Source organism: Oncorhynchus clarkii, chromosome 16 (genome assembly GCF_045791955.1).
Source record: "Oncorhynchus clarkii lewisi isolate Uvic-CL-2024 chromosome 16, UVic_Ocla_1.0, whole genome shotgun sequence".
NCBI lineage: Eukaryota > Metazoa > Chordata > Actinopteri > Salmoniformes > Salmonidae > Oncorhynchus > Oncorhynchus clarkii.
In genome coordinates, this window is record NC_092162.1 from 19,191,019 (window position 1) to 19,216,885 (window position 25,867).

The 25,867-nt window shown below is 42.6% G+C and overlaps 1 protein-coding gene, 1 long non-coding RNA gene and 1 pseudogene across 2 annotated transcripts; 2 read left to right on the forward strand and 1 right to left on the reverse strand.

Annotated features, from left to right (window-relative positions):
• Positions 1–812: 812 nt before the first annotated feature.
• On the reverse strand, positions 813–10,708 carry LOC139368122 (uncharacterized). Its single transcript, XR_011626927.1, has 3 exons — positions 10,434–10,708; positions 10,052–10,201; positions 813–939 (listed from the first exon to the last, which is right to left on the reverse strand). It is a non-coding gene; the product is annotated as an uncharacterized lncRNA (long non-coding RNA).
• On the forward strand, positions 859–4,558 carry LOC139368119 (colony stimulating factor 3 (granulocyte) a). Its single transcript, XM_071106698.1, has 4 exons — positions 859–1,023; positions 1,439–1,549; positions 1,782–1,922; positions 2,062–4,558. Exons 1-4 carry the CDS (start codon positions 859–861, stop codon positions 2,254–2,256), a joined length of 612 nt encoding a protein of 203 aa, XP_070962799.1. The 3' UTR covers positions 2,257–4,558.
• Positions 10,709–23,792: 13,084 nt separating the features above from the next.
• LOC139368118 (cyclin-dependent kinase 5 activator 1-like) lies at positions 23,793–24,696 on the forward strand (annotated as a pseudogene).
• The last annotated feature ends 1,171 nt before the right edge of the window (positions 24,697–25,867 follow it).

The following is a 25,867-nucleotide window of genomic DNA, read 5'->3' on the forward strand; positions in this document are numbered from 1 at the left end:
TTGTTTCAAGATTATTTTCATGTTCATATACATGTAGTATATATGTATTCAATTATAATGTGTTTATAATACAGCCCATTCAATTGCAATATTTTTACACTTCCGACACTTTCACCAGAAAAGATGACTGATTCAACTCGATACTGTACAGCTAGTATTGTGATAGAAAGGGAATTCCCATCAACTAGTATAAATATAGTGGGTAAAGGCTATGATGGTATCTAACAACTTGCGTTCACTGGTCGGTCAATTGTATCAGCAAATTCCTTGAAGTGCCATCAACCCAAAGGCAATGAACATTCTGATAGGTGAGTAGTACAAGTCCCTCCTTCACTGCTGGTAGACTGACTGACTTCACAACAACTGGATATGAGAAAGAATGCAACAAGTAAAGTAAAACGTGGAATATATTCTAGTAGACAATTTATTAGATGGACAGCTTTTAAAACGACAAAAAAAATGTGTAAAATTAGGATGTTTCAACTTTTTAGTTCAGACAAAAGTTATTTCAGAGAAAGAAGGATACTTCAGAGCAAGTCAAATAGTTGATGGAATCAAGGCTATCATTGAGTTATCACTGTAAAATATAGTTTGAAGTTATAGCTATGGATTTATTTTTAAAGGTGCAGGTATTTTTGACAGGGGTTCCTGTTCCTCTGTTGCTATTTTTAACTAGGTTATACTCACGGGGATGTGTGTAATTTGCTAGGGCAAATGGGACAGATATTGCATATTCATATCAACCAATGATCACACAGTTTCATCACAACCCCGATTTCGACATTGCATTAAACCGGAGGTTCGGAAGCTATAACAGAGGCAACGTTGTTCTCTACAGTTTTCGCCATTCTCTGCAACATGGCCAGCTACGGTCAAAGCGCACCGATCTTGGAGTATTCTGGCGAGGCGGGTCAACTAGTCGACGATCCAGAATTCAACCTGTCCGTAGAAAACAGCAAGAGTTTGATCAAAAAGGTGTTGGATGCTATTCCTGAGACACACACATCGTGCATTCATTCTGAGGTAAGTGGATCGGCCTCGGCTAAGCCCACTAACGTTACTTCTGTCCGTGACAGGCTGTACCAGACACCACCGTTTGTGTATCTGTGGGGAGAGTGAGCTGTATAGGCCAAATCCAATCAGATGTATTATCATTCTCCATATTACAGGAAATGTACATTTAATAGCATACACAAGCATTGAAGAAGCTGTTACCATTCTGGACGATGTTTTTATGTCTATGGTGGTCTGATCGTGCACAAAAAATGGCAACTGTAGCCTATATAGGCCTACTATTACGCACAAAATGTATCCATTTTTGATAGGTGGAATCAGTTATTTTAGTTGGAAATTCCACTCAGTTTAGATAAGTACTTAATGGACGTCCAATGTTCTAATTCTAAACATTGGTTTTCTAATCCTGTCTTTTGGCTCTCAGACCCTGATTCTTAACTCGAGCAGTGAGAACAGGAAACTACAATACCTGGCGATCAACCTTGGCATCCCCTCTGCTCCCACACTCAACGCCTTGACAGATAACTTTACTTTGGTGAGCGTCAGACTCTGCACTACAGCCTCTATGCCTAATTTAACGTAAATATGAAGACCAGGTTCCGGATGAAATATGTTACTACCTGGAGCCTATAGTACTATAGTGACGGCCAGACCTGCCCAGGAACAACTCTAGGCCCGGATTAGAAACTATAAGAAATATGGCATCTGAAAATGATATCAGCCCTAGAAATAAGGCATTGCTTTGACATTTGAGGTCTCTCCATCAGGAGACCTGTCTGAGACGTATGTCAGAGGGACTACAGGTGCACCAGGACCTGCTAAGAGCTGTCGTACAACGCCTGGCCAACACAGAGAGAATCACTGCACTGCTGACTGATATCAGAGATCTCCGCGTACAGATCAACAGGGTGAGGCTCCCTGTAAAACGACTTATACACCATGCACGCATACACAGTATTCTAAAATCCCTTGGATTCAAATACTGTTCCGAGATAAATGCTGATTGATTATAGAGTTCTTTGTAATTAGAGTTCTTTGTATCTCCAGATGCTGAAAGCGGTCCAAGTGGCGGAGAGCCCGGTGGCGGTGCAGCCCACAGCCACAAGCCTGGCCTCTCGTCTCACTGGGGACTATGAGGTTCAGGTAGCCACACATCTGACTCTGGTGCAGCTCCAAAGCTTTGGCCAGGACATAGTCCGCAGTCTAAGGAACATAGCCCAAGCAAATGGGCAGAGCGATTGACCCAAAACTGACTTGAAATTGCCATGTTTTTATGGTGATGTATTTTATTTATTTATTTATGATCTATTTATTATTCAGTCTATTTATGATTAGATGTGTATTTATAAAATGCTTAAAATATCATTTAAATGCTTTTTTTACATGTTCCAATTACAGTGCATTTGGAAAGTATTCAGACCCCTGGACTTTTTCCAGATTTTGTTACAGTACAGCAATATTTAAAAATTGACTAAAATTGTTCCCCCTCCCCTCAAATCTACACATATAATACTCCATAATGACAGAGCAAAAAAAGGTTTTTAGAATTTTTAGCAAATGTATATTTTGGGGCACCAGGTAGCCTAGTGGTTAGAGCATTGGGCCAGTAACCGAAAGGTTGCTAGATCGAATCCCAGAGCTATAAAGGTAAAAATCTGTCGTTTTGCCACTAAACAAGGCACTGTTCCTAGGCCATCATTGTAAATTAGAATTTGTTCTTAAATGTATTTAATATATATTACATTTACATAAGTATTCACACCCTTTGCTCAGTATGTTGTTGAATCACTGTTGGCAGTGATTACAGCCTAGAGTCTTCTTGGGTACAAGCTTGGCACACCTGTACTCCCAATCTTCTCTGCAGATCCTCTCAAGCTCTGTCAGGTTGGATGGGGAGCATCACTGCACAGCTATTTTCAGGTCTCCAGAGATGTTCGATCATGTTCAAATCCGGGCTCTGGCTGGGCCACTCAAGGTCATTCAGAGACTTGTCCCGAAGCCACTCCTGTGTTGTCTTGGCTGTGTGCTTAGGGTTGTTGTCCTGTTGGAAGGTGAACCTTCTCCCCAGTCTGAGTTCCCGAGTGCTCTGGAGCAGGTTTTTAAAATCAAGGACCTCTCTGTAATTTGCTCTGTTCATCTTTTCCGTGATCCTGACTAGTCTCCCGGTCCCTGCCGCTGAAAAACATCCCCACAGCATGATGCTGCCACCACCATGCTTCACCGTAGGGATAGTGCCAGGTTTCCTCCAGACGCGACGATTGGCATTCAGGCTAAAGAGTTCAATCTTGGTTTCATTAGACCAGAGAATCTTGTTTCTCAGTCAGAACCTTTATGTGCCTTTTGGCAAACTACACATGGGCTGTCATGTGCCTTTTACTGAGGAGTGGCTTCCGCCTGGCCACTCTACCATAAAGGCCTGATTGGTGGAGTGCTGCAGAGATGGTTGTCCTTCTGGAAGGTTCTCCCATCTGCATAGAGGAACTCTAGAGCTCTGTCAGTGACCATCAGGTTCTTGGTCACCTCCCTGACCAAGGCCCTTCGCCCCCGATTGCTCAGTTTGGCCAGGCGGCCAGGAAGAGTCTTGGTGGTTCCAAACTTATCCCATTTAAGAACGATGGAGGCCATTGTGTTCATGGGGACCTTCAATGCAGCAGACATTCACCTCAGGATTCACCTGAGCTCAATTTCGAGTCTCATAGCAAAGGGTTTTAATACTTATGTAAATTTGAAGCGCCAATCCGCGCTCCTTAACACCTGCCCGCTTATCCCGGGAAACCAGCCGCACCAATGTGTCGGAGGAAACACAGCTCATTTGACCGCCGAAGTCAGTCTGCAGGCGCCCGGGCCTGCCACAAGGAGTCGCTAGAGTGCGATAAGCCAAGTAAAGCCCCCCGGCCAGAACTGTCAATTGTGCAACGTCCTATGGGACTCCCGGTCACGGCCAGTTGTGACATAGCCTGGGATCAAACCTGGTTCTGTAGTGACACCTAAAGCACTGCGATGCAGTGCCTTAGATCGCTGCGCCACTCGGGAGGCCCTGTTTTTTTATTTTGTATAAAACCCGTTTTCGCTTTGTCATTATGGGGTATTGTTTGTAGACAAATGTAATCCATTTTAGAATAAAGCTGTAACATAACAAAATGTGGAGAAAGTCAAGGGGTCTGAATACTTTCCAAATGCACTGCAAGCCTACTCAATAATTCGCCTGTATGCTTTGTGAGCAACCCTTGTAGTAAGCTTCATAAGCTGTTATCAACTTTTGTCCCAGGGTGTCATTGAGGAAGTTTTTTTTTAGGGGTTATACATGAATCTACCATTTGTATTTCATAAGTTCTATGAAAATGTACTGTTTTTACAGAGACAATAATTGTTTGCTAGTATCTGTGTTATACTTCATTTTGGAGTTATTTGTACATTTTATTTTGTCAAATGCAATGCATTAGCGCTCACCAAATATACACTGAACAAAAATATAAACATGTTCGTCCCATGTTTCATGAGCTGAAATAAAAAAGAACCCAAAAATGTTCAATATGCACAAAAAGCTTCTTTCTCTAAATTGTTTAGTTTACATCCCTGTTAGTGAGCATTTTTCCTTTACCAAGATAATCCATCCACCTGAGAGGTGTGGCATACCAAGAAGCTGATTAAACAGCATGATCATTACCTACCTTGTGCTTGGGACAATACAAGACCACTTGGAAATGTGCAGTTTCATCACACAACACAATGCTACAGATGGCTCAAGTTGAGAGAACGTGCAATTGGCAGGAATGTCCACCAGAGCTGTTTGCCAGAGAATTGTATGTTTATTTTTCGACCATAAGCCACCTCCAGTTAAGTTTTAGAGAATGTGGCATCCAACCGGCCTCACAACCGCAGACCACGTGCATGGCGTCGTGTGGGCGAGTGGTTTGATGTTGTCAACGTTGTGAACAGAATACCCCATGGTGGCTGTGTGTTTATGGTATGGGCAGGCATAAGTTATGGACAATGAACACAATTGCATTTTAGCAATGGCAATTTGAATGAACAGAGATATCGTGATGAGATCCTGAGACCCATTGTGCTATTCATCCGCTGCCATCACATCTTTCAGCATTATAATACACGGCTCCATGTCGAAAGGATTTGTACACAATTCCTGGAAGCAGAAAATCTCTCAGTTCTTCCATGGCCTGCATACTCACCAGACATTTCACACATTGAGCATGTTTGGGATGCCCTGGATCGACATATGACAGCGCGTTCCAGTTCTTGCCAATATTCAGCAACTTTGCACAGCCATTGAAGAAGAGTGGGACAACATTCCACAGGCTACAATCAACAGCCTGTTCAAACTCTATGCATAGGAGATGTCTCGCTGCATGAGGCAAATGGTGGTCACAACAGATACGGACTGGTTTTCTGATCTACACCTTTTAAAAAATATATATTTCTTAAGGTATCTGTGACCAACAGATGCATTTCTGTATTCCCAGTCATGTGAAATCCACAGATTAGGGCCTAATGAATTTATTTCAATTGACTGATTTCCTTATATGAACTTGTTGCATGTTACGTTATGTTTGTGTTAAGTATAATAACAAAAATGAGGTTTGCAATTGCCAAATATGGTAGGACAAGGGTTGTCTAGTAAAAGCAGTTGTTCCTTAAAAGCCTTGTGTGCTTGTTTGACCGTCTACAGAGGAAATGAAGGATTATTAGACAGTGAGTAAGCATCTTCTGTGAACCCGAAAGTAACATTTAGACTGTTACGTCTAATGACATCCCTTATTTCCCTCCCCCATCCAGGGACTTCATTTAGGAAGTTATGCAAGGCTAGATGACTGATAAGCACGAGCTCACTAAGAATCACCAGTGGGGTGTTCCTTCAAAGGCCCGGGGAATATCACTCAGAGAGCATCACACCACCATGTGACAGTGAAGAGGTTGAATATGTGGGATTATGGTTATTGTGGTCATGTTCATTTGGCATCAAACAGAAGAAAATGGTCTGAAACAGGGATTAACCACCAATAACAAATGCTTATTTTCATTTTCAGTTCCAAAACGTTTTGCTATGATGTGCCCTAAAGAATAAGGCCCTGTCTGTCTCAAAACAATGCCATGTGATCATCCGTCATGGGTAAGGCCCTGTGTTTTAGTTATTCATGTCATATGACCTAGATTTGTTTCCTTACCCAGAAATGAGAATAAGACACAAAATCTGAGGATGGTGCTGGACCATCTGACTTAAAGCTTTATCAAACTGTCCCCTTTTTATAAGGTTAAAATCCAGGTCATGTGACATGATTAAACAAAACACAGGAACCTAGTGATGGGATAGTGACATTCAGTAGCCATATGTTTGATAACGACAAAAACAAAGCAAGCAACGGGAGGAAGTCACTGTAAACAATGTTACAGGTAGGTAGCCTATTACTCTAGCAAGGAGCACTGAAGGTCAATTAACGAACATTACCAGTCAAAAGTTGACACATCTACTCATTCCAGGGTTCTTCTTTATTTTTACTATTTTCTACACCTGTGAAATAATAGTGAAGACAAACTATGAAATAACACATATGGAATCATGTCATGCCCAATAAAGTGTTAAACAAATCAAAATATATTTTATATTTGAGATTCTTCAATGTAGCCACCCTTTGCCTTGATGACAGCTTTGCACACTCTTTGCATTCTCTTAACCAGCTTCCCCTGGAATGCTTTTCCAACAATCTTGAAGGAGTTCCCACATATGCGGATCACTTTTTGGCTGCTTTTCCTTCACTCTGCGGTCCAACTTTCCTGTGGTGGTCCTCATGAGAGCCAGTTTCATCATAGAGTTTGATGGTTTTTGTGAATGCACTTGAAGAAACGTTCAAAGTTCTTGAAATGTTCTGGATTGACTGACCTTAAAATAATGATGGACTATCGTTTTTCTTTGCTTATTTGAGCTTTTCTTGCCATAATATGGACTTGGTCTTTTACCAAATAGGGCTATCTTCTGTATACCATCCCTACCTTGTCACAACACAACTGATTGGCTCAAACACATTAAGAAGGAAAGAAATTCCACAAATTTACTTTTAACAAGGCACACCTGTTCATTGAAATGCATTCCAGGTGCCTTCCTCGTGAAGCTGGTTGAGTGAATGCCAAGATTGCCTTGATTACAGCTTTGCACAAAGGGTGGCGACTTTGAAGAATCTAAAATATATTTACATTTGTTTAACACTTTTTTGGTTACTACATGATTCCATATATTATTTCATCGTTTCGATGTCTTCACTATTATTCTACAATGTAGAAAATAGTCAAAATAAAGAAAAACCCTTGAATGAGTAGGTGTCCAAACTTTTGACTGGTACTGTATATACTTTGTATTTAAGTGAAAATATTTGAATTCTGAAAATTATCAGCATACTGAAAAACACCTATAAAATATCTTAATTTAGAAGGTATTTACATTTTCATGAGGCGTTACTATAAAGATGACAATATGTACACTTTTTATGAATAATGATTCCAAGATTGTGAAAACATTTAATTTGACAGTTTTGTATTACTGACCATAGAGACTATCAAAATGAAAGAAAACCTACATTTGAATGAATGATGAAGCAATCAGGATTACATAACAGTTGTTAACCAACTTTGGAGTATCGTGAAACTGGCATTTCTATGCCAAAGTGATGAAACACCATCTAAGTGGAGTCCCAAGCTTTGAAGTGTGAATCCTAACTTCCACTTTGTCAGATCTTATCTTAGTCTCACATTGACACTAATGCATGACTAAGTAAAATGCTTATTTATGTGTGAAGCTGGTTTCGCCCCTAGTGACTGGGGAAATAGAATCCATGGAGAAGGCAGAGGTGGGTGAGCTGAGCCCTGGGAACCATCAGGGTACCATAAGACTAAGCTGGCCTTTGCTGCTACGCTCCTCCCCAGGGGCAGAGTCAAGTCAGTGATGCCCACGACCGACCGACCGACCGACAGACAGACAACACACGACACACTTCTTACGTGGCATTTTCCAGATTCTAACTATTTATATACAGTTGAAGTTGGAAGTTTACATGTCATTTTTCAACCACTCCACAAATTTCTTGTTAACAAACTATAGTTTTGGCAAGTCGGTTAGGACATCAACTTTGTGCATGACATGACATTTTTCAAACAATTGTTTACAGACAGGTTTCACTTATAATTCACTGTATCACAATTCCAGTGGGTCAGAAGTTTACATACACTAAGTTGACTGTGCCTTTAAACAGAAAGAAAATTATGTAATGGCTTTAGAAGCTTCTGAAAGGCTAACTGACATAATTTGAGTCAATTGGAGGTGTGTCTGTGGATGTATTTCAAGGTCTACCATCAAACTCAGTGCCTCTTTGCTGACATCATGGGAAAATCAAAAGAAATCAGCCAAGATCTCAGAAAAACAATTGTAGACCTCCACAAGTCTGGTTCATCCTTGGGAGCAATTTCCAAATGCCTGAAGGTACCACGTTCATTTGTACAAACAATAGCATGCAAGTATAAACACTATGGGACCACACAGCAGTCATACCGCTCAGGAAGGAGACGTGTTCTGTCTCCTAGAGATTAACGTACTTTGGAGCGAAAAGTGCAAATCAATCCCAGAACAGCAGCAAAGGACCTTGTGAAGATGCTGGAGGAAACAGGTACAAAAGATTCTATATCCACAGTAAAATTTGTCCTATAGCGACATAACCTGAAAGGCCGTTCAGCAAGGAGGAAGGCACTGCTCCAAAAACCACCATAAAAAAGCCAGACTACAGTTTGCAACTGCACATGGGGACAAAGATCGTACTTTTTGGAGAAATGTCCTCTGGTCTGATGAAACAAAAAATAAAACTGTTTGGCCATAATGACCATCGTTATATTCGGAGGATAAAGGGGGAGGCTTGCAAGCCGAAGAACACCATCCCAACCGTGAAGCATGGGGGTGGCAGCATCACGTTGTGGGGGTGCTTTGCTGCAGGAGGGACTGGTGCACTTCACAAAATAGATGGTATCATGAGGACAAGAAAATTGTGTGGATATATTGAAGTAACATCAGTCAGGAAATGAAAGCTTGGTCGCAAATGGGTCTTCCAAATGGACTAAATGGCCTAAGGACAACACAGTCAAGGTATTGGAGTGGCCATCACAAAGCCGTGACCTCAATCCAAAATAACATTTGTGGGAAGAACTGAAAAAGCGTATGCTACAAACCTGACTCAGTTACACTAGCTCTGTCAGGAGGAATGGGCCAAAATTCACCCAACTTATTGTGGGAAGCTTGTAGAAGGCTAACCGAAACGTTTGACCCAAGTTAAACAATTTAAAGGCAATGCTACCAAATACTAATTGAGTGTATGTAAACCTCTGACCCACTGGGCATGTGATGAAAGAAGTAAAAGCTGAAATAAATCATTCTCTCTACTATTATTCTGACATTTCACATTCTTGTGGTGATCCTAACTGACATAAAACAGGGAATTATTACTAGGATTAAATGTCAGGAATTGTGAAATACCGAGTTAAAATTTATTTGGCTTAGGTTTATGTAAACTTCCAACTTCAACTGTAGCTCTTCAAATCATAAAATAATAAAATTCAATAAAAGTATGAACAAAGAAACAAGAGGAATAAGAAGTAATTTTAAAAAAATCATACATTAAAAGCATCATTATAAAAGTGTGGATGCAAGAATGAGGTCAGCTAGAAACTTGGGGCCAGATGTACTAAGATTTTTAAAAAACATAGAAGGTAAAAATAGTAAAATTATCGTTATCAAAAGAAATGAAAAAAAAAAACTCATCATTGCAGGAATATGTCTCCCCAGAATGTGTTGAGTAAAAATCCCATGTCGAAGTCACATTTCTTACCTAAATTGCGTAGAACTAACAATCAACTGTTATCACTACATAACTACTCTCCTTCCCCTAGACTACCACAGTTCATCTAGACTACCACAGTTGGGGCGGCATCTCCCCAACGGTCAACTGACCCGTTCTGCCCCTGAACAGGCAGTTAACCCACTCACCATGGTGAAAGGCATGGAACTGCAAGATGCTCCCGCAGCTGCCCTGTTCCAGGCACTCCACACACTCCTTCATGAAGCTCTGCACAAACTGGATGTGTGGCCCCGCTGTCTTGGAGCCAAGGACGGATGAGATCAGCAGGAACAGGTTGGCTTTAGAGGGAGAAAGAGAGAGAGCAGAGTGGATCCGTCCTGGGCTCCACTAAATCACATTTTAGTCATTTAGCAGACGCTCTTATCCAGAGCGACTTAATCAAACATATAAGCTAGAATGAAATCGTTACGAGAAGCACTAAAACATTAAAGGCATGCCCTGGTAAGCCATACTGGTAAGCCACAATGCCTAATAGGTGCTAAAGCTTTGAGACCGGCGCATGGTTCTAACCTAGGACGTGGTTGAGAGGGTCCCTCATGTTGACCGTGTGGAGCTGGGAGGCCGATAGGGAGGTGGACATGGAGCGGTCACCTACAACACAACCACAAGAGACAGGGAAAAGATTAAAGGTCATTATAGTGACAATCAACAGGAATGGAGAAAGAGGAAAAAGTGTCTTCATTAGCAAAGTCAAAAGAGTAGGGGGGTTATTGTGGTTCATAGGCAGCCAAGGTTAAAGACCCCATATGGAAGTTGTGTCAGTGAGTATGGTTACATGCACACAATATTACGATTATTGTGACGTCAGATTAATTTACTGAACAAAAATATAAATGCAACAATTTCAACGATGTTACTGAGTTATAGTTCCTATTAGGAAATCAGTCAATTGAAATAAATTAATTAGGCCCTAATCTATGGATTTCACATGACTGGGAATACAGATGCTGTTGGTAACAATAAAGGTAGGGTGTGGATAACAAAAAAAATAAAAATCTGTATCTGGTGTGACTACCATTTGCCTCATGCAGCGCGACACCTCCTTCGCATAGAGCTGATCAGGCTGATTGTTGTCCCACTCCTCTTCAATGGGTGGGCGATGTTGCTGGATATTGGTGGGAAGTGGAACACACGGTCGTACACATCGATCCAGAGCATCCCAAACATGCTCAATGTGTGACATGTCTGGTGAGTATGCAGGAAGAACTGGGACATTTTCAGCTTCCATGAATTGTGTACAGATGGGGCCGTGCATTACGCTGAAACATGTGGTGATGGCGACGGATGAATGGCACAACATCACTGTGCATTCAAAATTGCCATTGATAAAATCCAATTGTGTTCGTTTTCCGTAGCTTATGCCTGCTCATATACCATAATCCCGCCACCACCATGGGGTTCACAACAATATTAGAAAATCGCTCGCCCACACAACCCCATAAACGCGGTCTGCCATCTACCTGGTACAATTGAAACTGGGATTCATCCGTGAAGAGCACACTTCTCTAGCGTGCCAGTGGCCATCGAAGGTGAGCATTTGCACACTGAAGTCGGTTATGACGCCAAACTGCAGTCATGTCAAGACCCTGGTGAGGATGACGAGCACGCAGCTTCCCTGAGACTATTTCTGACAGTGTGCAGAAATTCTTCGGTTATGCAAACCCACAGTTTCATCAGCTGTCCGGATGGCTGGTCTCAGACGATCCCCACAGGTGAAGAAGCCGGATGTGGAGGTCCTGGGTTGGCGTGATTACATGTGGTCTGCAATTGTGAGGCCAGTTGGACGTACTGCCAAATTCTCTAAAATGAAGTTCTAGGCTGCTTATTGTCGAGAAATTAACACTAAATTATCTGGCAACAGCTCTCTGGTGGACATTCCTGCAGTCTGCATGCCAATTGCACTCTCCCTCAAATCTTGAGACATCTGTGGCATTGTGTAGTGTGGTCAAAACGGCACATTTTAGAGTGGCTTTTTATTGTCCCCTGCACAAGGTGCACCTGTGTAATGATCATGCAGTTGAATCAGCTTCTTGATATGCCACACCTGTCAGGTGGATGGATTATCTTGGCAAAGGAGAAATGCTCACTAAAAGCGATGTAAATCAATTTGTGTACAATTTCTGGGATCTTTGATTTCTGCTCATGAAACATGGGACCAACACTTTACATGTTGTGTTTATATTTTTGCAAGAAGAATGACTTCCCTAATAATCATGTTTACATGGACACATCTGAAATCAGGCTACCTGACGGGACTTTGATAAATGCCGAAAATAGCCAATAAACAAACGTTCTACCACAGCAACCATGTTATTTCTGTGACACAAAGTTTGGACATAAAGTTTGTATGTGAAAATTATTTCTAAGATGCATACTCAGTTTTCCCAAACTCACTTCACTCGCGCAAAAGAAGGAAGCTCACGCTGCTCGAGCTAGCACATGCGCAGATCAAATACACCGCTGTAACTCCGATTAAGGCATCTACATGTCCTAATAATTGGAAAGATTGCTCAGAAAACCAGGTGTTTTAATTGGTGTATGCTTACTTCGATTATGACCTTACACCGATTAAGATAAGAAGAGTAAGGCGTTTAAATGACTAATGCCATACTCGGCCAACTGTCATAATCAGTTTAAAATCTAATTATTTGTGTGCATGTAAATCAACTCAGTGTATTTGTGTCACTGCTCTGACATAAAGAGATTATTCAAATAAAAGGTTACTTCGCAAATCTCTAATTTGCCCTAAATTTGGTCATCACTAGTTATTACAGTCACAAAGTCATAATTATGGCTAAACCCCACCTATTTCTACAATTTATCTTCTTAAAATCAGATTTTAAACCTACCTAATCCTAACCTTATTCACACAGCTATGAGATACCCAATTTTGACATGTGGCAACTAGTGTTAACACCCTAAGTTTTCACTGGTCTTCTTCCCTTATGGATTTCAATTGAAGTACTGGTGTAAGAAATTTAAAAAAAAATTATCATATGAGTGAGTCTATGAGGACACTTCCTCCTATTTCAAGTCCATAGCAGGGAAATAGAAGTTTCTAAATGACCTTGTTCCCTCCACTATACATACACATGTATAGTGTGTATGTAATATTTAAAGTGCGTGTTTTTCCAAAATGTTCTTCTACACCACCTTCTTGCACACTGGGTTTCTACCTGACACTAATTAGTCCACTAAACCTCGTCATTCAACAGAAGTGTGCTATTGCTTTCCAGAGTAATGCAATATACTGTGTGATTTGACGCAGGGAACTTTCGTTTCTATACAGAATGGCCACGATTGCTCAAATTTCAAGCTGTACTCCGTGATCACAGTTTTGCCCAAGGCAGGTTTAAATCATGTTAAGGCAAGTAAATGACACTTACCTAGTGGAGCTTTTAGAATTGCCCATTTCACCCTGGTGATATGGGGGAAAAAGTAACCCTTTTTCTTAAGAAAACAGTTGTTATTGTTTGCCTGTCATTTGGTTTAGAGAGCTTGTGTCTACTTGCAGTTGATGGAGGTTCAGAACCCTACTCGGGTCTTAAAAACCTTCATGGAATCTGGGTGAATGCAGTCAACCCCGAAGGCACAGTAAAAAGTAAAACGCAATGTAAAAATTGTATTTTGAAACTAGGCTCTCCATATATATGGAAAGTCTACACCCCCCTTTAACTTATTTCAAATGTTTCTACCTTAAAATTACATCTATTAAATTACAGATTTTTCATACAGATCTACACAACCAACTCCACATTTTCAAAGTGAAAAAAAGTTATAGAAAATGTTCCAAATTAAAAAACAACAAAGAAACTTAAAAATCATAATTGGATTACTCTCCATTAAGATTCTACCAACTTTGCACAACTCATAGGGAAACATATATTCATTATTTTTGTCAAAATTGTTCAAGCTGATTATATTTGGTTGGGAATCATTAATGGGCAGCAATATTCAAACATTTTCAAGCACATTTAAGTCAGGACTGAGACTAAACAACTCAGGAACACCTATTGGAAAGCCATTCGTGTGTTTTTGGCATAAACATTTGAGTAAATGTCTCGCTGAAAAATAAAACTATCCCAGGGTTAGATATTCAAAAGACTGAGGCGGGGTTTCCTCTAACTTTTTACCTGGGCTTTGCTCCATTCATATTTATATTGATCCTGAAAAACTCCACAGTCCCGGTCGATGACAAGCATACCCATAACATGCAATCACAATACTTGAAAATAGAGAGGGTTTCACTCTGTGTTGTATTGGATTTGACCCAAACTTGTAGTTTTTAATTTAGGCCAAAAAGTTAATTGATTTGCCGTGTTGTCTTGCAGTATTACCTAACAGCCTTGTTGCAAACAGAATGATTTGGAGTGGATTTTTTAACACAGGCTTCTTTCTTTTCACCTTGTCATAAAGGCCAGTAATATGAGTTGAATGCAATGTTGTTGATCCCATTTTATTTTAAAGTATTGTGGCATCATGTTATGTTTTTATTTATTTATGATTATATATATTTTTTTATCTTAACATGTTCTATAACTTTCTTTCATTTCATTTCTATCTGCAACTTTACCCAACGTCTGCCTGCTGAACCGGTCCCTGACGTACTTTGTTTGACACCAGAGAGCAGCAGTCTCACCTAGACTAGAGAGGACCACCGGCTCGTCCTCATTGGAGCTGAGCAGACGCTCAGATGGGGAACCCTGCTGTACAGGGACCATGTTTAACTAGGGCCGGCTTCCCAGGCACAGATTAAGCCTAGCCCTGGACTAATGGGGAATCTCAATTGAAAGTGTTTTTTTGGCCAGGACTAGGTTTAATCTGTGTTCTGGAAACTGTCCCCTACAGTCACCTGTTAAGCCAGGTAGCAAGCCCCTATGACTTAGCTAGCACATGGCACATTATCATAGCATTGTCATTGAGAATCCGAGAAACTAGACTCGGAGGACTCAGTCTTACTTGGCCAGGGCCTTGCTGGGCGGGTCTGCCAGGCTGTGCCAGTAGGCAGAGTCTGTGAGCAGGGTGTGGCCCAGCAGGGTGAAGGTGATCTGCTGGGTGTCCAGGCAGAAAATGCTGTAAAGCAGCTGCACCACCCGGTTGGCCAACTCCTGGCAAGTCTCCTTCAGCAGCTCCTGAGACACATAGGAAGTAGGAATGAGAAATGGATTGATACATACCCTAAATTATATACAGTAAGAGTAAATACACACAGAGACAGACACACATTCAAATAATTTATTTAAAAAAAAATTACTTTAATGACTAAACTCAACAAAAAAACTTCCCCTTTTCAGGACCCTGTCTTTCAAAGATAATTCGTAAAAATCCAAATAACTTCACAGATCTTCATTGTAAAGGGTTTAAACACTGTTTCCCATGCTTTTTCAAATGAACCACAAACAATTAATGAACATGCACTTGTGGAACGGTCGTTAAGACTAACAGCTTACAGACGGTAGGCAATTAAGGTCGCAGTTAGAAAAAATTAGGGCACTAAAGAGGCTTTTCTACTGACTCTGAAAAACACCAAAAGAAAAGATGCCCAGGGTCCCTGCTCATCTGCATGAAAGTGCCTCAGGCATGTTGCAAGGAGGACTGCAGATGTGGCCAGGGCAATAAATTGCAATGTCCGTACTGTGAGACGCCTAAGACGGCGCTACAGGGAGACAAAACGGACAGCTGATCGTCCTCGCAGTGGCAGACCAGATGTAACAACACCTGCACAGGATCGGTACATCCGAACATCACATCTGCGGGACAGGTACAGAATGGCAACAACTGCCCGAGTTACACCAGGAACGTGCAATCCCTCCATCAGTGCTCAGACTGTCCGCAATAGGCTGAGAGAGGCTGGACTGAGGACTTGTAGGCCTGTAGTAAGGCAGGTCCTCACCAGACATCACCCGCAAAAACGTTGCCTATGGGAACAAACCCACCGTCGCCGGAACAGACAGGACTGGCAAAAAGTGCTCTTCACTGACGAGTCGCAGTTTTGTCTCACCAGGGGTGATGGTCGGATTTGTGTTTATCGTTGAAAGGAATGAGCGATACACCGAGGCCTGTACTCTGGAGCGGGATTGATTTGGAGGTGGAGGGTCCGTCATGGTCTGGGGCGGTGTGTCACAGCATCATCGGACTGAGCCTGTTGTCATTGCAAGCAATCTCAATGCTGTGCATTACAGGGAAGACATCCTCCTCCCTCATGTGGTACCCTTCCTGCAGGCTCACCCTGACATGACCCTCCAGCATGACAATGCCACCAGCCATACTGCTCGTTCTGTGCGTGATTTCCTGCAAGACAAGAATGTCAGTGTACTGCCATGGTCAGCGAATAGCCCGGATCTCAATCCCTTTGAGCACGTCTGGGACCTGTTGGATCGGAGGGTGAGGGCTAGGGCTAGGGCCTTGGCCATTCCCCCCAGAAATGTCTGGGAACTTGCAGGTGCATTGGTGGAAGAGTGGGGTGACATCTCACAGCAAGAACTGGCAAATCTGGTGCAGTCCATGAGGAGATGCACTGCAGTACTTAATGCAGCTGGTGGCCACACCAGATACTGACTGTTACTTTTGACCCCCCCCTCCCTTTGTTTAGCGACACATTATTCCATTTCTGTTAGTCACATATCTATGGAACTTGTTCAGTTTTTGTCTCCGTTGTTGAATCTTGTTATGTTCATACAAATATTTACACATGTTAAGTTAGCAGAAAATAAACACAGTTGAAAGTGAGAGGATGTTTCTTTTCTTGCAGAGTTAATTCTTTGGGGAAAAGTGTAGGCCATTTAAAAACGCTTGGTCAAAATAAAAACATCTATATCCATGTGACTTTTGTTACATGCAAGGATAGACCATCCCAATACAAATGGTTTTTAAAATAAAAAAATAACAGCGCATTGAGCTGCTGGTGCTTCAGACAAGTGGCTTTGTTTACAATTAGGCTGCGTCTTTTGGTGGTTTTATGCCTCGTTCACATGCTAGACTGGAACTCTGAAATGTCAGACTTGCAGTTAGCAAGTTTAACATTTCAGAGTTTCCTAGTTACGACTAGCACATGAACGCGGCATATGTGCACGCAATGCGATTGTGTTATCAAATTTTAGTCACATGTGCCGAATACAACAGGTGGTCAGTGAAATGCTTACTTACAAGCCCCTAACCAACAACACAGTTTTAAAACAATACGATTAAGAATAAGAAATAAAAGTAACAAGTAATTAAAGAGCAGCAGTAAAATAACAATAACTAACAAATAACAATAGTGAGACTATACACAGGGGGGTATCGGTACAGAGTCAATGTGCGGGGGCACCAGTTAGTTGAGGTAATATGTACATGTAGGTAGAGTTATTAAAGTGACTAGGCATAGATGATAACAACAGCGAGTAGCAGTGGTGTAAAAGGGGGGGGGGGGGGGGGGGGAATGCAAATAGACTGGGTAGCCATTTGATTAGATGTTCAGGAGTCTTATGGCTTGGGGGTAGAAACTGCTTAGAAGCCTCTTGGACCTAGACTTGGTGCTCCGGTACCACTTGCCGTGAAGTAGCAGAGAGGACAGTCTATAACTATGGTGGCTGGAAACTTTGACAATTTTTAGGGCCTTCCTCTGACACAGCCTGGTGTAGAGGTCCTGGATGGCAGGAAGCTTGGCCCCAGTGATGGTAGTGCGTACGGCCCAGTACCTCTGTAGTGCCTTCCGGTCGGAGGCCAAGCAGTTGCCATGCCAGGCAGTGATGCAACCAGTCAGGATGCTCTCGATGGTGCAGCTGTAGAACCTTTTGAGGATCTGAGGACCCATACCAAATATTTTCAGTCTCCTGAGGGGGAATAGGTTTTGTCATGCTCTCTTCACAACTGTCTTGGTGTGCTTGGACCATGCAGTCATGAATGAACAGTGAGTATAGGAGGGGACTAAGCAAGCAACCCTGAGGAGCCCGTGTTGGGGATCAGTGTGGCGGATGTGTTGTTACCTACCCTTACCACCTGGTGGCGGCCCATCAGGAAGTCCCGGATCCAGTTGCAGAGGGAGGTGTTTAGTCCCAGGGTCCTTAACTTATTGATGAGCTTTGTGGGCACTATGGTGTTGAACGCTGAGCTGTAGTCAATGAATAGCATTTTCACATAGGTGTTCCTTTTGTCCAGGTGGGAAAGGGCAGTGTGGAGTGTAATTGAGATTGCATCATCTGTGGATCTGTTAGAGCGGTATGGAAATTGGAGTGGGTCTAGGGTTTCTGGGATAATGGTGTTGATGTGAGCCATGACCAACCTTTCAAAGCACTTCATGGCTACAGACGTGAGTGCTATGGGTCGGTAGTCATTTAGGCAGGTTACCTTAGTGTTCTTGGGGACAGGCACTATGGGTGTCTGCTTGAAACATGTTGGTATTACAGACTCAGACAGGGAGAGGTTGAAAATGTCAGTGAAGACACTTGCCAGTTGGTCAGCGCATGATTGCAGTACACGTCCTGGTAATCCATCTGGCCCTGCGGCTTAGTGAATGTTGACCTGTTTAAAGGAACAGTTGGTACTCTCATGCATGTTTCAGTGTTATTTTCCTTGAAGCGAGCATAGAAGTTGTTTAGCTCGTCTGGTAGGCTCATGTTACTGTGCAGCTCTCGGTTGTGACGAGTGTCAGAGCCGGTGTAGTACAATTCGATCTTAATCCCAAACTGACGCTTTGCCTGCTTGATGGTTCGTAAGATTTTTTTATAAGCTGGTCAGGGTTAGAGTCCCACTCCTTGAAAGCGGCAGCTCTAGCCTTTAGCTCAGTGCGGATGTTGCGTGTAATCCATGGCTTCTGGTTGGGGTATGCACGTAAAGTCACAGTGGGGACGACGTCATCGATGTGCACTTATTGATGAAGCCAATGACTGATGTGGTGCACTCCGGGAACATATTCCAGCCTGTGCTAGTAAAACAGTCCTGTAGCTTAGCATCTCCTTCATCTGACCACTTTTTTTATTGATCGAGTCACTGGTGCTTCCTGCTTTTGCTTGTAAGCAGGAATCAGGAGGATAGAATAAGAGTAAAGGTGGTCCATTGTTTTTTCCCCTCTGGTTGCACATTTAATATGCTAATAGAAATTTGGTAAGACGGATTTCAGCTCCCTGCATTAAAGTCCCCGGCTACTAGGAGCGCCGCCTCTGGGTGAGCGTTTTGTTTGCTTATGGTGGAATACAGCTCATTCAGTGATGTCTTAGTGCCAGTATCAGTCTGTGGTGGTATGTAGACAGCTATGAAAAACACAGATGAAATTCTCTCTCGGTAGATAATGTGGTCTACAGCTTATCATGAGATACTCTACCTCAGGTGAGCAAAACCTTGAGACTTCCTTAGATATCGTGCACCAGCTGTTATTTTCAAAAATACATAGTCCGCCGCCCTTTGTCTTACCAGATGCCGCTGTTCTGTTCAGCCACGACTCCCTGAAGCATATGAGATTAGTTTTGAATGTCAGGTTGGTAGTTTAATCTTCTGCGTAGGTCATCAATTTTATTTTCCAAAGATTGCACATTTGCTAGCAGAATGGAAGGAAGTGGGGTTTATACAATCGCCTACGAATTTTCAGAAGGCAGCTCGCCCTCTGGCCCCTTTTTCTCTGCCTTCTCTTCACACAAATAATGGGGATCTGGGCCTGTTCCTGGGGAAGCAGTAAAAAAAACTCAAGTCGGGCTCGTCGGACTCGTTAAAGGAAAAAATGGGATCTGCCAGTTCGTGGTGAGTAATCGCATTTCTGATGCACAGAAGTTATTTTCGGTCATAAGAGATGGTAGCAGCAACATTATGTAGAAAATAAGATAAACAACGCAAAGACAAAAAAAACAAACAATTGGTTAGGAATACATCAAACGTCAGCCTTGTTCTCCAGCGCCATCTCGTATCAATGAAGTTTCTCATGTTGAGCTTTACATGAAAAGGGCAATTTATGTTTGTAGCGCATTTATCCCTCCAGTGAGGCTTGAGACATGAACTGTTTTCTATTTCCCCCCCATTTTAAATAGAGGGATTAAACAATGTGAACCTAAAGCAGTTTCCACAGACATTCTGGGACATACAGTACCAGTGAAAAGTTGACACATCTACTCATTCAAGGTTTTTTCATTATTTTTGACTATTTTCTACATTGTAGAATAACAGCGAAGACATCAACACTATTAAATAGCACATATGGAATTATGTAGTAACCAGAAGTGTTAAAATCCCAAAATATTTTAGATTCTTCAAAGTAGCCACCCTTTGCCTTGATGACAACTTTGCAAACATTCTTGAACATTCTCCAGACTAGCTTCACCTGGAATGCTTTTCCAACAGTCTTTAAGGAGTTCCCACATATGTTGAGCACTTGTTGGTCACTTTTCCTTCTCTCTGCGGTCAAATTCATCCCAAACCATCTCAATTGGATGGAGGTCGGGTGATTGTGGAGGCTAGGTCATCTGATGCAGCACTCCATCCTGCTCCTTCTTGGTCAAATAGCCCTTATACAGCCTGAAAGTGTGTTGAGTTATTGTCCTGTTGAAAAATAAATGATAGTCCCACTAAGCGCAAGCCAGGTGGGATGGAGTATCGCTGCAGAATGCTGTGGTAGCCATGCTGGTTAAGTGTGCCTTGAAGATTTCCACCAGTCTAATGTCCATTCCTGGTGTTTTTTAGCCCAAGCAAGTCTTCTTATTGGTGAACTTTAGTAATGGTTTCTTTGCAGCAATTCAACCACGAAGGCCTGATTTATGCAGTCTCCTCTGAACAGTTGATGTTGAGATGTGTGTTACTTGAACTCCATGAAGCATTTATTTGGGCTGCAATTTCTGAGGCTGGTAACTAATGAACTTATCCTCTACAGCAGAGGTAACTCTGGGTCTTCCTTTCCTGTGATGGTTTCATCATAGTCAATTTATCATAGCGCTTGATGGTTTTTGCAACTGCACTTGAAACTTTTTGTTCCCGAAATTTTCCAGATTGACTGACCATCATGTCTTAATAAGGAACGGACACTTTTTAAAATTTGCCTAAAATGACATACCCAAATCTAACTGCCTGTAGCTCAGGACCTGAAGCAAGAATATGCATATTCTTGATACAAATTGAAAGGAAACACTGAAGCTTGTGGAAATGTGAAATGAATGTAGGAAAATACATCACATTAGATCTGGTGTCACGAACCGTCTCAAAGTTCGTAACAAAAAAGGGAGACAACGTGGAGATAAGGAAAAACAAAATATATTTATTAACTAAAGTAAACTAAATACAATTAACAATGACATGGGTGTTAATCAGTAGTGTAAGTGAGTGGTTGCGTGCATAAATGATAGAGGGGTGTTGAAAGGTGCCAACGCAAACAGACACAAAAAATGCCACAACCAAAATCTATGTGTCTACATGGAGAGAGTCTCCTCAATGAATGGGGAAGTGGTGCATTTATCCTGGGACACACCCGGGCCTCCCAGCTCCGCCTACTTACATTCTATTAAGGAAAACAAGAGCAAAGATAAATAATTTGGTCAGACAGAGTGGGAGGGTCCCCCCCCCCCCATAAAACCAGGGACCAACAAGGACCCCAGAACACCATACCAATCACAAACCAATTGACCCAGCCTGCTTCCCAAATTGACCTAGCCTGCGTACCAAATCCATGAGGGGTACGTGTTCACACTCCCACTTGCCCCAGCAAACCTCGTCCTCCCCAGACCTCAGCAACCTTTGCACACAAGAGGCAACCGTTAAAGAGGAAAGAAGAAAATGAGACCAGAAGGGAACAGACAGGAGCAATAGAACAGGACGAAATACCAAACACAAAATAACAGTGGTCAGTCACATGGACATTCACCCTATCCACAAGTCGCTGAAAGGTGTCAGGTGCATTACGCAGGCCAAAACTCAAAACTCGAATAGGAGTACAGACCAGAGGGTGTAATAAAGGCAGATTTCACGTGTCCTACTCGTCAGTGGCACCTGCCAATAGCCCTTTAACAGGTCAAATTTGCTCAAACTTAGCTGCTCTGACTTGATCAACGCAGTCCTCTATCCGAGGAAGAGGAAATGAATCTGGCTTAGTGACTGTTTGTCCCATCCAGTTTATTGACCAAGATATATGGAGAAGCCCAACTGGAGAAAGAAGGCTCTGCTATATTACTCTTCAGCATGTACCTGACCTTAGCATCCAGACAATGTAGTTTCTCTGAAGAAATTCTATAGAACCGCTGACGAATGGGGTCAGTATCTCCAACGTCAATAACGTGTTCTACTAAGTTTGTACGTGTAGGTGTATCAGAAAACAAACCTAGAAATCTCTGAATCAGACCGACCATCTCTTCCCGCCCATCAACAGGTAGTTGAGTGAGAAGACTGTCTTTTCAATCTACCCTGCAGTATGCAATCGTCAGGACCAGGAACATCTTCCTCCCCATGCACAGACCTAGCATGACAAGAACCCAGCCAAATAACGGTATCAGCCAAAATAACAGGTTTTCCGTCCTTTGTAGACTCCCCCTGTTCAGCATCAAAGGAACGTGCTTAACAGGGTTTTAACAAATTTACACAGCACAGTTGGTGTGCTTCAATCCATTCTGGAGTGGCAACTAGATAGTGCACTGAGCAAAACTGACGCATAACCGTAAATGGACCTTGAAACTTGGCTTGAAAAGGAGAACCAACAATTGGCAGCAGAGCAAGAACCTCGTCACATGGACTAAAGTGACGAGGCTCAGTTCCCAGATCAAATATGCCCTTCATCCTCTCCTGTGGAGATAGCTTCTCTTTAGCCATTTCACCAGCGGCGTACAGGCGCCGGAAATCACACACATAAGATACCAGGGACTGAGGGGGCTCGGGAGACTTCCAGTCATCCTGGAGAACAGATAGGGTGCGTGGACTTCTATGTCCAAACACAAGGTAATTTGGACTGAAACCCATGCTCTCCTGTGAAACCTCCCTAGCGGATAACAGTAACCAAGGCAACCCCTCCTCCCAATCCTTATCCATCTCAGTACAATAAGCTCTCAACAAAGACTTAAGGAAAACAAGAGCAAAGAGAAAGAATTCGGCAGAGTGGGAGGGTCGTCACACTGGTAAAACATTATAAAGACAAAAACATGTTAATCGGGGGGACACCGATCCTGTGGAGGTTGAAATAATGGACTGTCGTTTCTCTTTGCTTATTTGAGCTTTTCTTGCCATACTATGGACTTGGTCTTTTACCAAATAGGACTATCTTCTGTATACCACCCCTCACAACACAACTGATTGACTCAAACGTATTAAGGAAAGAAATTCCACACATTACATTTTAACAAGGCACATCTGTTAATTGAAATGCATTCCAGGTGACTACCTCATGAAGCTGGTTGAGACAATGCCAAGAGTGTGCAAAGCTGTCATCAAGGCAAAGGGTGGCTATTTTGAAAAATCTATAATCTAAAATATATTTTGTTTTAACACTTTTTTTGGTTGCTACATGATTCCATATGTGTTATTTCATAGTTTTGATGTCTTTAATATTATTCTAGAACGTAGAAAATAGTAAAAATAAAGAAAAACCCTGGAATGAGTAGGTGTGTCCAAACTTTTGACTGGTACTGTAGATCAATGCAAAACCATCAGCAAACACGTTATTCATACACTGTAGACTGAAATGCAACACAATAGGCTTGCTAGCACTAGCAGCCACACAGAAGTAATTTACTTAGCCAAGACAGGAACAAATCAATTGTATTATATTTCTCACATATACGAACACACATAAACCTAATGTCGATGCACAACGGCGTTGAATAAGTGGGAAAACGTAGTGGGGCACGACATGGCAGTTCAGTACAGCAACAACGCCAAAGACAAGAACAGATGCAGCGCCGCTCGCTCAAGATCAAGTGGAAAAAGTGCTCCAAGTGCTGCCTAACTAGAACAACATGATCCACCTCAACAACGAGAACCTGGAGAAGCCACAGTCATGCACCAACCTGTCCACTCTCACCCAGGATCAGAGCACCCCAGACCTAGTAAAGGGCTCTGACAACACCTCCTCGCAGGTCAAGAAGGCTCCCACTTTGTGGCCCTGACACACCCAAGAGGGTGATGGTCCAGGCCTTCACTGGCGAGCCACTGTGTTGCCTGGGTTAGTTCCTGTGCAAGCACTGCTCCCGGCTCCAGAACCTGTCCCAATGACCCAGGACTGTGGCTGCAGTGTGGACCGCTTCCTGCTTGGCCATGGCTGGGGGAACCAGAGTACCCTCGCCCCGGCCAATGTGGTTTTTGTCTTAATGCTTTGTCGCAAGGTGGTCTCCTTGGAGATGGCAACAGAGCACCAGCTGCAGGACGTTGTGATCACCTGCTTCTATCGGACTTGCTCCTGCAACGAGACTTCCTACCCACTGAGACCCTTCCTGGTGGAGACCGTCAGGGAGATCTCCTGGGACCGCTGCCTGTCCATCCTCAACCTGAGATGCTCCAGATGAAAACGGACCCGCACTACTTCTTCCAGCTGTTTGCCGACCTGAAGAACGAGAGGCAGTACGTCACCTGTGCAATGAGAGGTGACAAAACTCTAGATTACTCTTTACAAGGCCCTCCCTCGCCATCCATTTGGCAAATCACTTCCAAGCAAAAACTCAAAAAGTACTGGTGACGCGCTCAATACGGAAATGGTCCGATGAAGCGGATGCTACACTACAGGACTGATTTGCTAGCACAGACTGGAATATGTTCCGGGATTCATTCGAAACATTAAGCAGTTTACCACAGTCACCAGCTTCATTAACTAGCGCATTGACAACATCTTCGTCCCAGTATCTGCATCACATCACACAGTTACCGTGCGTACATACCCCAACCAGAAGCCATCGATTACAGGCAACATCCATACAGAGCTAAAGCTTTGAACTGCTTTGATGAAACTGGCTCTCATGAGGACCGCCACAGGAAAAGAAGACCCAGAGTTACCTCTGCTGCAGAGGTTCATTAGAGTTAACTGCTCCTCAGATTGCAGCCCAAATAAATGCTTCATATAGTTCAAGTAACAGACACATCTCAACATCAACTTTTTTATTTTTATTTAAGTAGGCAAGTCAGTTAAGAACAAATTATTATTTACAATGACCGCCTACCCTGGCCAAACCCTAACGACGCAATTGTGCGCCGCCCTATGGGATTCCCAATCACGGCCGGTTGTGACACAGCCTGGAATCGAACCAGGGTCTGTAGAGACACCTCTAGCACTGAGATGCAGTGCCTTAGACCGCTGCGCCACACGGGAGACTGCGTAAATCAGGTCTTCGTGGTTGAATTGCTGCAAAGAAACCACTATTAAAGGACACCAATAAGAAGAAGAGACTTGCATGTGCCAAGAAACACGAGCAATTGACATTAGTATAGCGGTAATCTGTCCTTTGGTCTGATGAGTCCAAATTTGAGGTTTTTGGTTACAACCGCCGTGTCTTTGTGAGACGCAGAGTAGGTAAAAGGATGATCTCCGCATGCTGTGTAAGGGCTATTTGAAAAAGAAGGAGAGATGGAGTGTTGCATCAGATGACCTGGCCTCCACAATCACCCAACCTCAACCCAATTGAGATGGTTTGGGATGAGTTGGTCCACAGAGTGACGGAAAAGCAGTGCTCAGCATATGTGCGAACACCTTCAAAACTGTTGGAAAAGCATTCCTCATGAAGCTGGTTCAGAGAATGGCAAGAGTGTGCAAAGCTGTCATCAAGGCAAAGGGTGGCTACTTTGAAGAATCTAAAATATGAATATATTTTGATTTGTTTTAACACTTTTTGGTTACTACATGATTCCGTGTGTGTTATTTCATAGTTTTGATGTCTTCACTATTATTCTACAATGTAGAAAATTGTCAAAATAAAGAAAAACCTTTGAATGAAAAAGTTGAGTGTCTGAACTTTTAACAGGTACTGTACATTTTGAAGTATTCAGATGTTTTATTTTAATAGACAAATATATAGTTG

Coding starts and splice junctions, on each gene's coding strand:
- LOC139368119 (XM_071106698.1), top strand. CDS start 859: ATGGCCAGCTACGGTCAAAGCGCACCGATCTTGGAGTATTCTGGCGAG. Junction 1,024..1,438: donor CATCGTGCATTCATTCTGAG/GTAAGTGGATCG, acceptor TTTGGCTCTCAG/ACCCTGATTCTTAACTCGAG. Junction 1,550..1,781: donor TGACAGATAACTTTACTTTG/GTGAGCGTCAGA, acceptor TCTCTCCATCAG/GAGACCTGTCTGAGACGTAT.